This window comes from Protopterus annectens, chromosome 2.part1 (genome assembly GCF_019279795.1).
Source record: "Protopterus annectens isolate FY-2018-M chromosome 2.part1, PAN1.0, whole genome shotgun sequence".
In the NCBI taxonomy this organism is placed as follows: domain Eukaryota; kingdom Metazoa; phylum Chordata; order Ceratodontiformes; family Protopteridae; genus Protopterus; species Protopterus annectens.
Window position 1 is genome coordinate 1,078,534,251 of NC_056729.1, and position 14,880 is coordinate 1,078,549,130.

General features: G+C 39.7%; 1 protein-coding gene across 2 annotated transcripts in view; it reads right to left on the minus strand.

Moving 5' to 3' along the window:
- Positions 1-14,880, minus strand: part of LOC122794329 (mucin-3A-like) — a 1,511,548-nt gene that overhangs the window by 577,502 nt on the left and 919,166 nt on the right. For both annotated transcript variants that reach the window (XM_044062634.1, XM_044062633.1), the window contains one exon: positions 742-914. In XM_044062634.1, the coding sequence (XP_043918569.1) occupies positions 742-914 (173 nt within the window). The remainder of the gene's footprint in view (positions 1-741; positions 915-14,880) is intronic.

Genomic DNA, 14,880 nt, shown 5'->3' on the forward strand with positions numbered 1-14,880 from the left:
ATTTTCTGTATAACTTTCAATATTATGAACTGCTTCTCACTGAGAGTACTGTGCAGTATTGTGTAGTGATGCAGTACTGAAGTTTAAGTAGGCATTCAATGGTTCTTAAGACATCTGTCTTTTCTACTTTTGCTGCAATCAAGCACTCAAAGAACATCAGAAAACGAATACACATTTTATTTCTATAATTTTGCCATTTCTCGAAGTATAGACAGAAAAATGTGCCCAGTTTCAAATAGAATCTACTCCATACTTTTAATAAAACACCCACAAACTACATTAAGAAAAAGTAATGCAAGTTTTGTGAGAGTCTTCCTCATGGCTTTGTCAGGAGGTCTCCCTCATATGGAGTTCAGGTATTAAATGCTCACTCTAATATGAAAAAAACAAAAAACAAAAGCTTTTTCACTATGTTCCGCAAGTAAATGTTTACTTTCTTTTATACTTTCTGTTTAACAAATAGTGGGAGATGAAAGAAGACTACATTTGACGGTCACTTTATTTTGAAATGTGTATTTTCATGAGTAAGTATATAGTACCAATCCTGTATGATTTTTGGAATATATAAAAAGAAAATGTTACTACACCAAGAAATTTTTAACATTAGAACAGCTCACACACAAAATTTTATTCTATAATTATTGACATATTATTTGCAGCATTATTGCAAAAGCTTCCAAACAAAACAGGAATCACTATAATACATACTATATTGTTTCCAGTTGTTTTAGTTTTACTTACCAGAAGTAAATCATGTGTATTTCGTAACTTTGCTGCCACACACAAAGTTGATGTTGGTTCCCATCTGCTATTATTACATATCATAGAGATTTGCCCTATTTGGTCACCATCACAAGACTGATTAAATGTCTGAAGATATATACCATATGGATTACGACACATCACATCGTTCACTATTAATTGAAGAGTAAATCTGGTTAACAACTTGTAAACCTAAACAAAGCGTCATTAACATGGATTTCTAATATAACATTCATGTCAACAATTTGTTCAAAAACAGTACTTTTTTTCTAATATTTTTGCATTTCTAAAATTCTCTCTTATATGAAAACATGCAATTAAATAGTCCCAGGGATTCAAAAAGAACCCTACCCACTGGTCGTAAGATCTAAGGTAAAAAACAGATGCTCACAGGAAGTGACATTTAGTGATTAAGAGACATTTTAGCTGCAATGATGAAAGGCCTCATTACCACAACATTTGCATGTTTTTCAACTGCCTATATCAACAGCAAGAGCAAATTATCACTTTCCTGTAGTAATTTAGAATGTGGACCATGGGTCTCATTAACACAGGCACGGCTATTTACTCTATCCACACATACACCCATTTAAACATGTGCACGTGCGCACACATGCATGTGCGAGCGCACACACACACACACACACACACACACACACACACACACACACACACACACACACACACACACACACACACACACACACACACACACACACACAATGGCATAACCCTTAGAGTCATAGGTTCATAGGTGTGTATACTAGGCTAATAGCCCTGGACCTTTACAAGCCTAGCCCATACATTTACCTTGGCATCGTGCCACCTGATCTTAGTTCCCAGTGCCTCTGTGGAGTAAAGCCACTGGAGTGATCTCTGGGGTGAACTTTCTATTTCCCTTTCTTTTGGAGATGAACATATTCCATCATTGTTGTTTGTAAATACTGTTGGTATTTGGCCTCATAAGAATGTGACAGCTTGTATTCTTAGATAGTTACTAGGCATGTAGTCCAGGAGACCACTGAGGAGCCTAGCTCAATTTCCCAATTGCTGAAGAACACTGACTGGTTAATTGACTTGTTCAGAGTCATATAATAGGTGAATAGAGGCTGAGGATATCAAATCCTCAGCTATACGAAGCAGCTCATTAACAAATCATAGCCTTAATTCTCTGTGTTAACTGATAGACTCTTAGGTTCATAGCTGTGTACTAGGCTAATGGCACTGGAGCCTTTACAAGCCTAGCCCATAGAAGTACGCTGGCATTGTGCCACCCAACATTAGTTCCTAGTGCCTCCATCAAGAAGAGCCACTGGAGTGATCCCCGGTGTGAACTTTCTATTACCCATCCACTCATAAAGATTTCTCTTAAAGAGGGACAGTGAGGTGCTCTGATTGACATGTATGGGAAGTCCATTCCAGAGCATGGGCAGTCTCTGGGTTATGAACCTGTCCCTCCAGCATGTTCTGTTGATTGTGGTAATGAGGTTGAGGTCTCTGGAGCATGTGGTGTGGGGGACTGGGATTTCTTTAGATGTAGCATTTCTAACACAACTGGGTCAGACATGGATTTGTAAATCAAGCAGAGATCGCTATGAGACAGAGAATAGTTGGAGGCTTTTTGAGTCTGTCCATATAGGACAAATATTTAAAGCCTAGGATCCTCTTTGTGAGGTACTTTTGTGGCCTCTTCAGTTATTGCAGGTGTTTAGTCAGGTACATGCCAAATGAGGCATTGTACTCAGTGATTGGCCTAATGAGGGAAGAGTAGAGGGAGACAATGACCTTTTTCTTCTTGGATGCAAAACACTTAGTAAATGAGATGTGCCACAGAGAAGGACTTTCTGACACAGTGACAATGTGGTGATCAAAAGAGAGGTTGCTTTCAACCTGTGTTCCCAGATTTCTTATAACGACTTCTGTGTTCAGTAGACTACCATCGATGGGGTAATTCAAGGGAACTGGGTTTTTCCCAAAGGGGATGATGATGCATTTTTTGGCATTGAGCTTAAGGCCATGGTTCTGTCACCAGTTGTTGGTCTCAGTGAGGCCTTTCTGTAGGATGTCAACATCACTTGGGGAGTTAATAATAGCTCCCAGCTTGCAATCGTCTGCAAACATTGTCAGCCAGAGTCACTTAATGTTGGCCTGGACTTCAGAGAAGTAGATACCAAACAGGAGAGGACCAAGGACCAAACCCCGTGGGACTCCACTTGTAAATGGTCAGTAGTCTGACTTGCAGTCAGCTACTGTCACACTGTGGGGTCTATAAGTAAGCCAGTTTGCAACCCACCTAGTGATATAGGGGTCGATGCCTAGCTTAGTGGGTTTTTCTATAACTCCTGAGTGGGGAATGGTATCAAAGGCCTTGGTCAGATCAAGGTAGGCTGTATGAACAACCCTGCCTTCATCCACAGCTCTGGTGACTGACTCAAAGAAGTTGACCAAGATGACCAGGCGTGATCTACCCTTCACAAAATCAAATTGTGTGGGATCCAGAGTTTGGAGATTCCCTGTATCCTTGTTTATTAGGTTCATGATGATGCGTTCCCATAGCTTTGCATATTACACTCGTCAGGCTAATGGGGCAATAGTTCACAGGGTCTGTAGCTGCTTCTCCTTTGTGGAGAGGGATGACTGTAGCAGTGCACCATTCAGTAGGGACAAAGCTGGGGTGAGGCTGTGATTGAACAGGGCACACAGGTGAGGTGACAGTTCACTCTGTAGTTCATGTAGAACACAGCCAGGGATATTGTCAGGTCCCATAGAAGCTGTATTCTTGGTCTTGGACAGTACTGTTTCAACCTGTGCAGCAGTAATACTGGGTGCCTGGCAATCTACTGGTATTGTGAATTGTCCCTAGAGGGGGTGTAAAGTTAGCACTGAATCTGTCAGCCAGTATATTGGCAATATCTGTTGGCTTGGTATAGGAGGTACCATTGTGCAATAGCTCAGAGCAAATCTGGGTATTGCCGTGGAGATTCTTTACATAACTGTAGAAGGCCTTGTGGTTGTCTTTACTATATGCAGCAATTCTGTTTTCATAGCTAGCTTTAGAGGATTTGATGAGAGATCTCAACTTTTTGTTGAGGCTGACAAGGGAGATTTTCCAGTCTTGGGACTTCACCTTATTCTGCATCAGTTTCCTCCTTCTGCTGTAGAGTTTGTTTATGGCAGGAGACCACCAGATTGGCTTCTTTTTTTGGAGGAGAGCATCATGGTTCTATTGGGTATGGCGAGATCCATGCATTTGTGTACGTGTTCGTACAGTGTATTGCTGTATGATTTGGTGGTCATGCAACTAATCCCCATTTGCATGGGTGCCATGAAGTTAGCCACCTCTGTTTTTAGGAGCCCAAAGTTAGCTTTAGAGAAGTTTTTCATGGTAGTTACCTTTGTGGGTGGGGGGGGGTGGATTTCCAAGGTCATTAGTTTGTGGTTGGATCTAACCAGGGAGGAGTTGACTGTTGGTGTAGAGCAATGGTTGCCCATGTTAGAAATGACCAGATCAAGGATATTGCTACCTCTAGTGAGGGTAAGAATGAGCTGGTCCAGGGCATTGGAATTAATGAATTCCAGGAAACGGGCAAGTGTAGAGGTGCATGAGTAGTTTTCCCAGTTAACAGAGGGGTAGTTGAAGTCGCCCAATATGAGAGTGTTAGGTTGGACCCTAATATTCTTCAGGGTGTTTAGAAACGTAGAGTGTGAGTCTTGGGACATGGTTGGGGACCTATAGCTGGCTACGACCTGAATCACTGTCTTACCAAATGTTAGCTGCATCTGAAGTATCTCAGATGCGTTATGTTGGGCTACCAGTCTGGAGGTGTGTGCATTCTTTATGAATATGGAAACACCACTGTGTTTGGAGCTTCGGTCCAAGTTCTGGGGCTGAAAGGTGTGGAGTGAGTTATAGCCTGATAGTGCAGTGGTGCTTCCTGCTGCCTTGAACCAGGTCTCTGTTATGGCACAAATATCAATGTTCTCCACTTTGAGTGAGTGCATTTTGAAATTTAGACTTCTAGCATTGAGCGGCATGACCCACAGATTGCATTTATTTGTAGCTGTTATTGGTGGTGATTTGGTATTTGGAACACCACCTAAAAAGGCACTACAGGGGTGGCAAGAGCCTTGGCCAGTATGTGGATGCACAGGGCTGACAGACGCAGGCCATCTTTTACTTGTCCCTGAGATAACAGAAGGTCCTTGATGTCTATTTTCATATTTCTGTCCTTGCCCTCATTAATAAAAGACCCTTACAGTCAGTCAATAAAGGCAGACACAAATTTCATTCTTTTTAGTGTTTGTGATTTTGCATTCTGATGCTAAACCTGTTGCTCTATTAACTTTTTAACTGAGTCCAAGTGCTACTTTAAAAATTCACACTGATGATGTCTAGTTTACCTCTTGGCTTTGTCAGGAGGTCTCCCCCCATTTGGACACACAGATCCATCCTTTTTAGCTGTCTGTCTCTGATTTAACAGGATGCTACTGCATTTGCCTCTTTTAGTTGACCTGCTCCTCATAGCTCATGTACTGTTCCAGTCACTGAGTAATATCATAGAGTTGCATACTTATGTGAAAAACCAATAGCTGCTCATTTAGTATAATAGATAAGCCCTATTTTCTCAGTCAGGGGTTCAGGATTTGAGCCCACCCCCTTTTCCTTTACATTTTTTAAATAAAAGATATAGGCAATGTTTTATAGTATCTCAGATGCTAGTGGTAATGTAGAGGACTAATATTCTCTGTGTGAGGTAAGAGAGAGTACTGGGTTTGAATTGTCTGATGTGCCTTCCATGCATGCTGTACTGAATTTTCCCTGGTGTCTAGTGCTCTCGCTAAACCATGCCTTTCTTGCTGCAAAACTTTCTTTTCTTTTTTCTTATGTGCCTTTAAGAAATATTGTACAGAATTATCTGGTATTAAGCATTCCACCAACCCACTCCTTTTGTGCTGCAACACCTTCTGTATTATTTAAGTGCCTTTAAGGCATGCTATTGGTTTCTACTGATCAACACCCCCAATGTTGCAGGATTTGCTTGTTAGTCTAAGGGAGATTCCATGCATACACTCATACACACATCCTCCAACACTGTCTGCGAAAGTCACAATTTCTTTTCCACGCACTTATCTCTACCACAGTGGATGAACATTTTGGTTGTGCTCATTATCATGAATAGCTGTGTAAATGCCTTACTACAGGCATTTCAGGGAAAAGCACATGGCAAATTATCATATGCCTCTCCCCAGAATACCTTATTAGTATTTAGCACAGCGACAGAGAGACAGTCCACTATGTTGCTGCACATCCTTGTGCTAAAACATGGCGGCAGGGCTGTCTGTGAATCAGAACTGGTTACTGCATGTAATTATTTTCAAGCATTTAGAAAGTACTCTGTATAGTTTAACTGAAACACATGCATACATACAACACAAAATATTCTTAACTCTCAAATGTATTCACTGAGAATTTTGTCTTTGTACAATAGACTGTGGTAACTACATCTGACTCAACTACGGAAGAGTTCTGTCACAAGGGCCAGCTCCCAAACATATTCACTAAGAATTTTTTCTTTGTACAATAGCCTCTGGTCACTACATCTGATAGCAGTACTGCAGGAGTTCTGTCACAAGGATCAATTCCCAAACATACTCACTAAGAATTTTGTCTTTGTACAATAGTCTGTGATCAATACCACCGACCACAATACCGCAGGAGCTCTGCCACAAGGGCCACTTCCCAAATGTATTCAGTGAGAATTTGTCTCTGTACAATAGCCTGCTGTTACTACATCTGATCTTATACTGTAAGAGCGCTGCCACAAGAAACAACTCCCAAATGTATTCACTAGTACAGTAGCCTCTGTTCACTTAGTCTTCCTGGATGACAGGTATCTGCATTCAGGAAATAAAAAAAAATGTTCTACTTTGTACTTCTCTGTTAATTGCTTTGTATTGGCTATAAACTGATTACTCTCAGTTATAAGTTGACCTGAAGGTGGAAGCTTCCGATGCTCAGCTTCACTTCATTCCCCTCCCCTAACCCCAATCCCCGTCCAAAGCATCTTACTCTACTGTACTTCTTACATGCACGTTTCACTTGTGACTCCTATTTCCTAACCCTCCTAAACTACTTTATTGCTATTATATAAATACTCCTTTTTCATTTTTAACCTAATTCACAACTTCCATTTAATCTTTTACCCCATTTTCAACTACATTTCACCCTCCCATACTGCCTTGAACTATAATGTAACTCTCTCCCTTCACAGAAAATACTTCTTTCCTACCTACTCATTATCAGCTTTCAGACTCCACCACCAATAAATAGCTTTCTGCCATACAACTTCTTTTTCTTTCTTGATCCCTACTTCCCCACTTCCTACCAACTAAAACATACAGAGCCCTTTAATTAATAATGCTACTCCTCATCTTAACCTCCACTCTTCTCCTTCTACTGGGCCATCACTCATCCTATCATGACTCTGTAATAGCTCTCAGCATATCCCCATTTATACTTCATTCCTACACTCTTCACACATCAATCCAAACCTAGTTAATGATGCCCAGCAAATATAGACTGATTAACTCCATTTCAACTCAAATTAAAACAAAATTAAGTGGAAAGATATTCTCGAAAAACAGGTATCAAGAATTACAGAATATACAAAAATGTTATAGAAGGAGACACTCACCCTTATCCTGGTCCCACCTAACACAATGAACACCAAGACAATTCTCTTCTACACACTACTCTAACCCTACAATGGTCAACCCCAAACCCCAGTAATTGAACGTTTGCTGCCATAAATGTTAGAAGTATAACAAATAAAACTGGAGAACTACATGCCTGGATTACCCAGCATATGCCTGAAATTCTTTCTGTAACTGAATCTTTGTTTAAACCCAGGATAAATGACTTCAAAATTATACCTTCCAGCTATAATATCATCCATAATGAATAAAGAGGAAAAGTGGTGGCATTGCTTTAATATTTCCCAACAATTACCGCATTTCCCCTTAGAAGAAACCAATATCAAAATTAAGTTCACCAGAGCTTCTTACTCTCCTGAAATTAAACATTATAAACAAATATGTTTTACTGTTTTTTTACATTCCTCCTGCTGGCAATACAGCTATACTGGAAGATATCCTTTACTGGATATAAATAACAATTCCACAAAAAAATACTACTAGGTGATGTGACTGTCAATTGGTTGGACATTTACTCCCCTACATCTAGAGTGAACTTATTTAGTTTCACACAACTAATTAATAGCCCCACACATTATATCAAGATATCAAATTTCCTACTAGACTGGATAGTACTATCAGACTCTAGCAGATGCACAAACTCAGGTACAATACCTCTGAAGAAGTTTGCCTTGCAGCAGACGAAAGCGCTTATGGTTGTTTTAACATTTTAAATAAAGACTTGGCTCTCTTTTTTCGGTGGGACGGACTGTTTCTTTCATTAGTCTTTTTGTTCACGTTTGGAATCAGGTACAATACCTGACTGTTTCAGTGATCTCCTAATCTATATAACCAGACATCTCACACATCCACTTAAACAGCATGTTTATAAAAGAACCCACAACCTTTCCAAGTACAATCTGGAAATGTTCATTACTACCCTATCATCTATTAACTGGGACTTCCTAAAAATCCTCCCCTTAGATGATGTTGTAAATGAATTCAGTACAACTTTTCTGTATATCCTAAATAGCCTTGTACCTCCTAGAAGGAAGAGACTAAAAATGAATAATACAATTTGCCTATCCAAAAAGAGTAAAATGCTAATCAGGATAGATAAAAAAACTGTAGAAAGAATGGCAAAAATTTAAAATATCACAATATTTTGAAAACTTCAGAATGCTTAACAATCATACTAAAAAGCAAATTAACAAAGATGAAAAACTATACTATAATAAATTTCAGACTAATAGTAAACACAACCCTAAAAAAATTCTGGACAGCAATTAAAGAACTCTTGCATCCTGCCCATAAATTCAACCTTAACCCCCCTCAAATAATTCAACTCTTATTTCAGAGATAGTAGAACATCTCTAACTAAGGATTCCCCAACATCTATTCTTAACCCTGCCCAGCAGCTACATATCACCACATTCACTTTCACCTTCAAACGTGAGCCCACATTCTATATAAAACTACTCTTAAACAAACTCAAACTGTGCTCTATTTCAGATGATGACCTTCCAAGTGAGTACTTAAAATAGTAGCTGATAGCATTGCCTACCATGTCTCAATCCTTATAAATGGTTCAATCCAGGAATTCCACATTCTCTCTTTCTGAAAAAAAGTCACATATTATACTTCTGCACAAAGGAGGAAATTCAACAGATATTTCTAAATTTACACCTACTGCAATCGTACCCCCCCCCCCCCCATCTCCAAAATACTTGAAAAATGCTTTCAAAAACAATTGCTAAACTATTTGCTGTAGGAAGAACTCCTGTCTCCCACACAACATGGCTTCTCTCCTTTCCATAGTACTAACACTGCATCTCACACCTATACAAATACTGACAATAAATGTAGAAATAATGGCAAATTGGTCTCTTTCTTATTTCTAGACTTGTCTAAAGCCTTTGACACAGTTTGTCACAGAAAAATTTCTACTTCAAATATTTTCATTAGGTTTTTCTCACCCCACCCTTCTATGGTTCAAAATATACCTATCCAATAGGTATCAGTCAGTAAAATGGAATTCCACCCTCTCTCCATACCTTTCAGTCACCACCAAAGTACCACAACACTCTATCATTAGTCCCCTCCTTTTTAACATTTATTTTTTTATTTATTTATTTTACATTTGTTGACCGGGCTAGTCTGGCTGGATACATGTCCATTTTCAGCAGAGGCCCGAGGAGAAAAGCTCCACTATATACTAGTAAATAATAATGACAAAAATAAGCAAACAAAAAAGCACAATACGATAGAAATTCAATTACAAAATCCTTGGAAGAGTAATTAATGAAGAAATAAAGCAAGTAACTCACACAAGACTCTATTCAACTATTTACAGTATTAACAAATTTGTTAGACATTTGTGTCGGGGCACGAGTTTAAAGAAACAGCTTTCAACAGCTGGGAGATTTAGATACAAGGTGAGATAATAGGTTGCAGTAATATAAAGAGAAGAAAATATATGGGAGAAGTAATATCCAAGTGGATGGTAGGTGAAGTATAGGGGGGGGGGATAAACGTAGTGATAGGGACATGAGGAAGAGTAGTGGAAAGAGTTGAAAAGAGAGATGGAAGCTGAGATCAGTCAGGATTTGAGCAAGGGCATAGCCAGTGAGTTATAAGATAGTTTCTTAGTTGTTTTCTGAAAAGTTGTGATGAGCCTAGAGTGGTCAGTTCTATGGGGAGTTTATTCCAGTGTGAGCCAATGGTATTTGTAAACAAGGAGACCCCAGCTTTATTGTGTGTTTTGAGGGTGGCCACTAGTAATTTGTTAGCTGAGCGAAGGAAGTAAGATTCCTGTAAGGGACAACAAGGTTATTTAGTATAGGTGTATTAGAAGGGTAATGGAGAATTTTATAGGTAATAACTAATTGCTGAAGGAGAATGAGATTTTGAAGTTCAAGCCAGTCAAGTTTTTGAGATTAACACAATGATGTGTGAGAAATGGGGCACCTGTGGCAAACCTGGCAATGCTGTGGTAGGCTGTGGCAAGTTTCTGAAGGTTAGATTTTGAAAGGTTTATAAAAGATGGGGAGGCATATAATAATGTAGAGATAAGATGAGTTTGGGCTAAAGACACCCTGGTGGTTGCTGTTAGAAAGGGCTTAAGTCTATAGAGGGCACCTATTTTTTATTAACAGTTTTGATAGTTAGGTCAATGTGGTAATCAAAGTTTAGTTGATTATCTATTGTAACACCTAGTAGTTTAGCGGAACTATCAGGTGTAATGATAGTGCCATTGTCAGACACAATAGAAAAGGAAAGAGGGGTAGATTTCAGGGTTGGAGAAAATAGTAATAATTTAGTTTTTTTGGGATTAAGGAGGAGACATATATCTTGGAACCATCTTTCTGCTGTTGTAAAGACTTTTTGGGTGGAAGAATGAAGTTCAGCTGGAGATATTCTCACCAACACCCTCCACACATCCACACATCCACACAACAGGACGTCTAATACAATTGAGATGACTCCACACTCCTTTGCACATCTCACACTCCTTGGCACACCTCAGGATGCTTTAAAAGCAACTGAAACATGGCCTTATAACTCACAACTCATGTTCAACCCTACGGAAAAAAAAAAACAAAAAACAAAATTTAAACTCCTCTTCTTGATAACACATACACTTTAAATAAACAACACTGAGAAAGAATGAATGAGCCTAATTAAACAAAAGGAAGAGTGGAAGCAACATTTTCTGAAATGCAGCAAACATTGATTACTTCCAATGAAATGTATGACAATAAGGTTTTTGATTTTTGACTATAATACCAAGAGTGATCATGCAAAAGGTCCTGGTTCACAGATGCAGCCAACCTGATCAAGATAATCATTAAGAAATTACAGCTGAAAAAGTCCTACTTACCTGTAACAGTAGATGTTCAAAGAACATACTGTCTTACTGGCATATAGGTAGTAGTGCACTGTTACTCTATCTCTGGCAGCATACAAAGCTTAGAGCTCCTCCCCCTGCCTGAATGTGAATGTGATGGGCCAATCACCTGAGAATACAGGAACTGCCTTTCAAATCCATTGACTGGTCACTTTCAGTTTTCTATGGTCCAGAAGGAAGACAAGATAAAAATCCAAGCTTGCAAACATCTAGTCTTCCAGACAAACACACACATACGCACACACATCAAAAAAGGCCACTGAGCATAAGTCATCTGCAACTCCAATCCAGTGATAGGTGAGTATTACCAATAAGGCAGTGTATTATATGGAAAACAATCCTAGTGAAGCCTGCTCTGGGTTTAGAAAAGGCATCCAGCTTGTAGTTTTTCATAAAGGTATGGATTGTGGACCAAGTTGTTAACTCTAGAATACTTCTAGAACCCACTCCTTTCCAATAAGTCACTGAAGACTAAAAGGCCCTGGCATCATGAATCTTTACCTTTCCTGGATTTGCCTTGCCATGGTGGGTGTAACAAGAAAACAAGACTAGAGGACAAGCAATGTGCAATGGTTTGTTCAGAGACATGTGTAGGAAATAAGAAGCCTTTTAGCCTTCTTAAAGGGTTTAATTCTGTCAAGGTAGTACCTGAGCTGCCAATGCACATCTGCGGTATAAAGTATCCCCTCTCCCATACACTTAAGTAGTGGGAAGAACACAGGGAGGTTAATAAACTATTTTGGGGGTGAATTCTGAGACCACTTTTAGCATGAAAGAGGGGTTAGCGTGTAATACAACCCTATCTCTATGGAAAAGCAAAAAGGTTGTCCCACCATGAGAGACTGCAGCTCATAGACGTGCCTTCTAGATGTCAGAGCAATAAGCAAAACAGGTTCCATGTTAACAGCTTCAGATCAGCTTGAGTGGCAGATTTGAAAGGTGGTAAGGTCAATTTTTCCAGAACATAGCTGAGATCCTACAAATGAGGAATATGCATGAGAGGGGATCTCATATTTAAAACTCCTTTCCTGAGCTGTTTTACCAAAAGAGAAGAAGAAAGCGGGGAATTCATTGGCAATCAGAGACAGCCAATAAATGCACATTAAGGATGCATACAATAAGCCATCCTGAAATAGTTCACACAATTATTTCAAAACCAGAGGGATGTTAACCTCAAGGGAACATCTGTGTTCATTTAGGCACCACCATTTGTAAACATAAGATTTTCTAGTAATATCCATTCTGACTCCTTTAACAACTGCTGCACATCCCCAGGAAACAACTGTCTAAATGGAGTCAAGATTGAGTCTTCTAGGCTGCTAGTTGTAGTTGCTCTTAAGTAGGGTGCACTATTCACCCCTGAGACTGTGTGAGTCAATGCAGTGTGTGAGAAAGTCTATGTTAATTGCCCTGGGCCAATGCCATTGGAAGGTAGAACCAAAACTACCTGAGCCAATAGGGGGTCCCCACAATGATCTTTGGTATTTCTTTCTGAATCTTCAGAAGTACCTTGTGAATGAGTGGAAAGGGTGTCAAAATGCATACAGAAACATTGCCGTCAAAGGGAATGAGAATGCACCTGTCCTCCAAGTATGGGTGCAAGGATATCTGGAACAGAATTTCTCCAGATTTCAATTTTGAAAGTAGGTGAACATATTTATTTGAGGGGTTCCTAACATCAGGACTAGATCTTAGAACACCACTACCTTGAGCTGCCACTTGCGAGGGTCTGCACATGATCTGCTTGTCTGTCGGCCACAGCGTTTTGCTCTTATGGGATATATGATTCCTGAAGAGTCAAAAATGCTGTAAAGCCAGCTCCCAGGTTTTCACTGCCAACAGGCACAAACAGTATGACTTTGAACCCCCTTATTTGTTAAGGTACTGTATCACCGTGTTGTGGTCTGTAATCACCAAAAGAGGACCAGGAGTCCATAGGTGGTGGAAGACTTTCAGGATGTGGATCACTACCAACATTTCCTTGATATTGATGTGCTTCCACATATCCTTAAGCCTTCAAGTGGCCTGCACTTGTACTCCCATTGACAAAACTCTCCATTCAAGAGAATTTGAACAAATTTGTCGCGACAGATTTGGCCAAAATAGGAGGGAAGAAAGGCAGTCCTGGACTGACATTCAGCTATGCTTTCCATCACAATAATTCTCATCTGTAGAAGGACAGCACTGGTAACTGAGATTCCAGGGAATGTACATGCTGGGTCTATCAATTCTGGACATATCACTGAATTTTCCTTATATAGAGATGGGACAGTGGTTTCATGAGAATGATGGATGCCATAAATCCTAAAATTTTTAGGAATTCTCTTGCAAAGACAAAGTTTCTCCTGAGTAATTTTGGTTTGGAACATTTTCATCCTTTCATTTCCTTTTGGATCCTTGGCTTTTGTTTGGATGGGTCTTTGTTTGGATGGGACTTTTGTTTGCTACGCCATCAAAAATTATCCATCTTAATGAGGTGGGGGAGGGACTTGGGAATACAGAACATTTTAGACACCCCTTATATCAGCTTACCTCTGTCATCCCATTCCATGCAGATTTGATTAGCATATACACTTTTCCAATCAGGGAAAAGAAACAAAGCAGCAGAATACACAACTCAAGCACTGATACAAAAAGGCAGAGGAGGAACTAAAACCCAAAAGGGTTTCTTATCTGATCTCAGCAGGTGAAAATTCAGAGTAAAACAAATCCTTCTCTTACTGTGCCACTAGAAATCTGAAAGGGGTCCTGTCTATGAATCTGAAAGGCAGGCCTGTACTCTCAGGTGATTGGTCCATCACACCCACAGACAAGCAGAGGGATAAGCTCTGAGCTTTGACAGACTGCCACAGAGGGGGTAACAGGGCACTACTACCCATATGCCAACAAGGCTGTATGTTGATGAACATCTGTTATTCACCTAACTGTAATTTGTTCCCTGGAACATCAACATCATTATCATTAGCCTCCCTTTTGTTCATTTGTTTACATGTGGTTGAGGTGTTGCATCATTCGCTGCTACCTTTCTCAATTCAGTACCACTGTCCTACCTTTTCTGACAGTCATAGCTGATTGTCACTGATATTTATTCATGCAATCCATCTATCTCTTGACAGGATGCTATTGTTTCCTCTTGCCTTATTTCTGCCTCTCCCAAATCCTCTTCACTAATTCATTTTCAGAATTTCTGCATGTGTAACAAAGTATAATTGTGTAAGTAAACATACCATAACAGATGTTCAAATGATCACTGCTGCAGTAGTCAAAGCTGTATGGGCTATATCCTGCACAGGATATAAAAAAAACGTCCATCTTCAAAAGCTTTAAGGCACTCTCCATGAACCCAAATCATTAGTCAATTCAAACTTGAGCTGACTAAAAAGACAGGTTTGGGCATCAAGCCAAGCCCTTTAGAGCTTTCATGTCAGCTGAGATTGAGAGACTAACTCCTGAGAGGACAGTGCTAGGAAAAGAAAAAAAACACATACTCACACTCTGGCATTAAAAAAACACCCCCC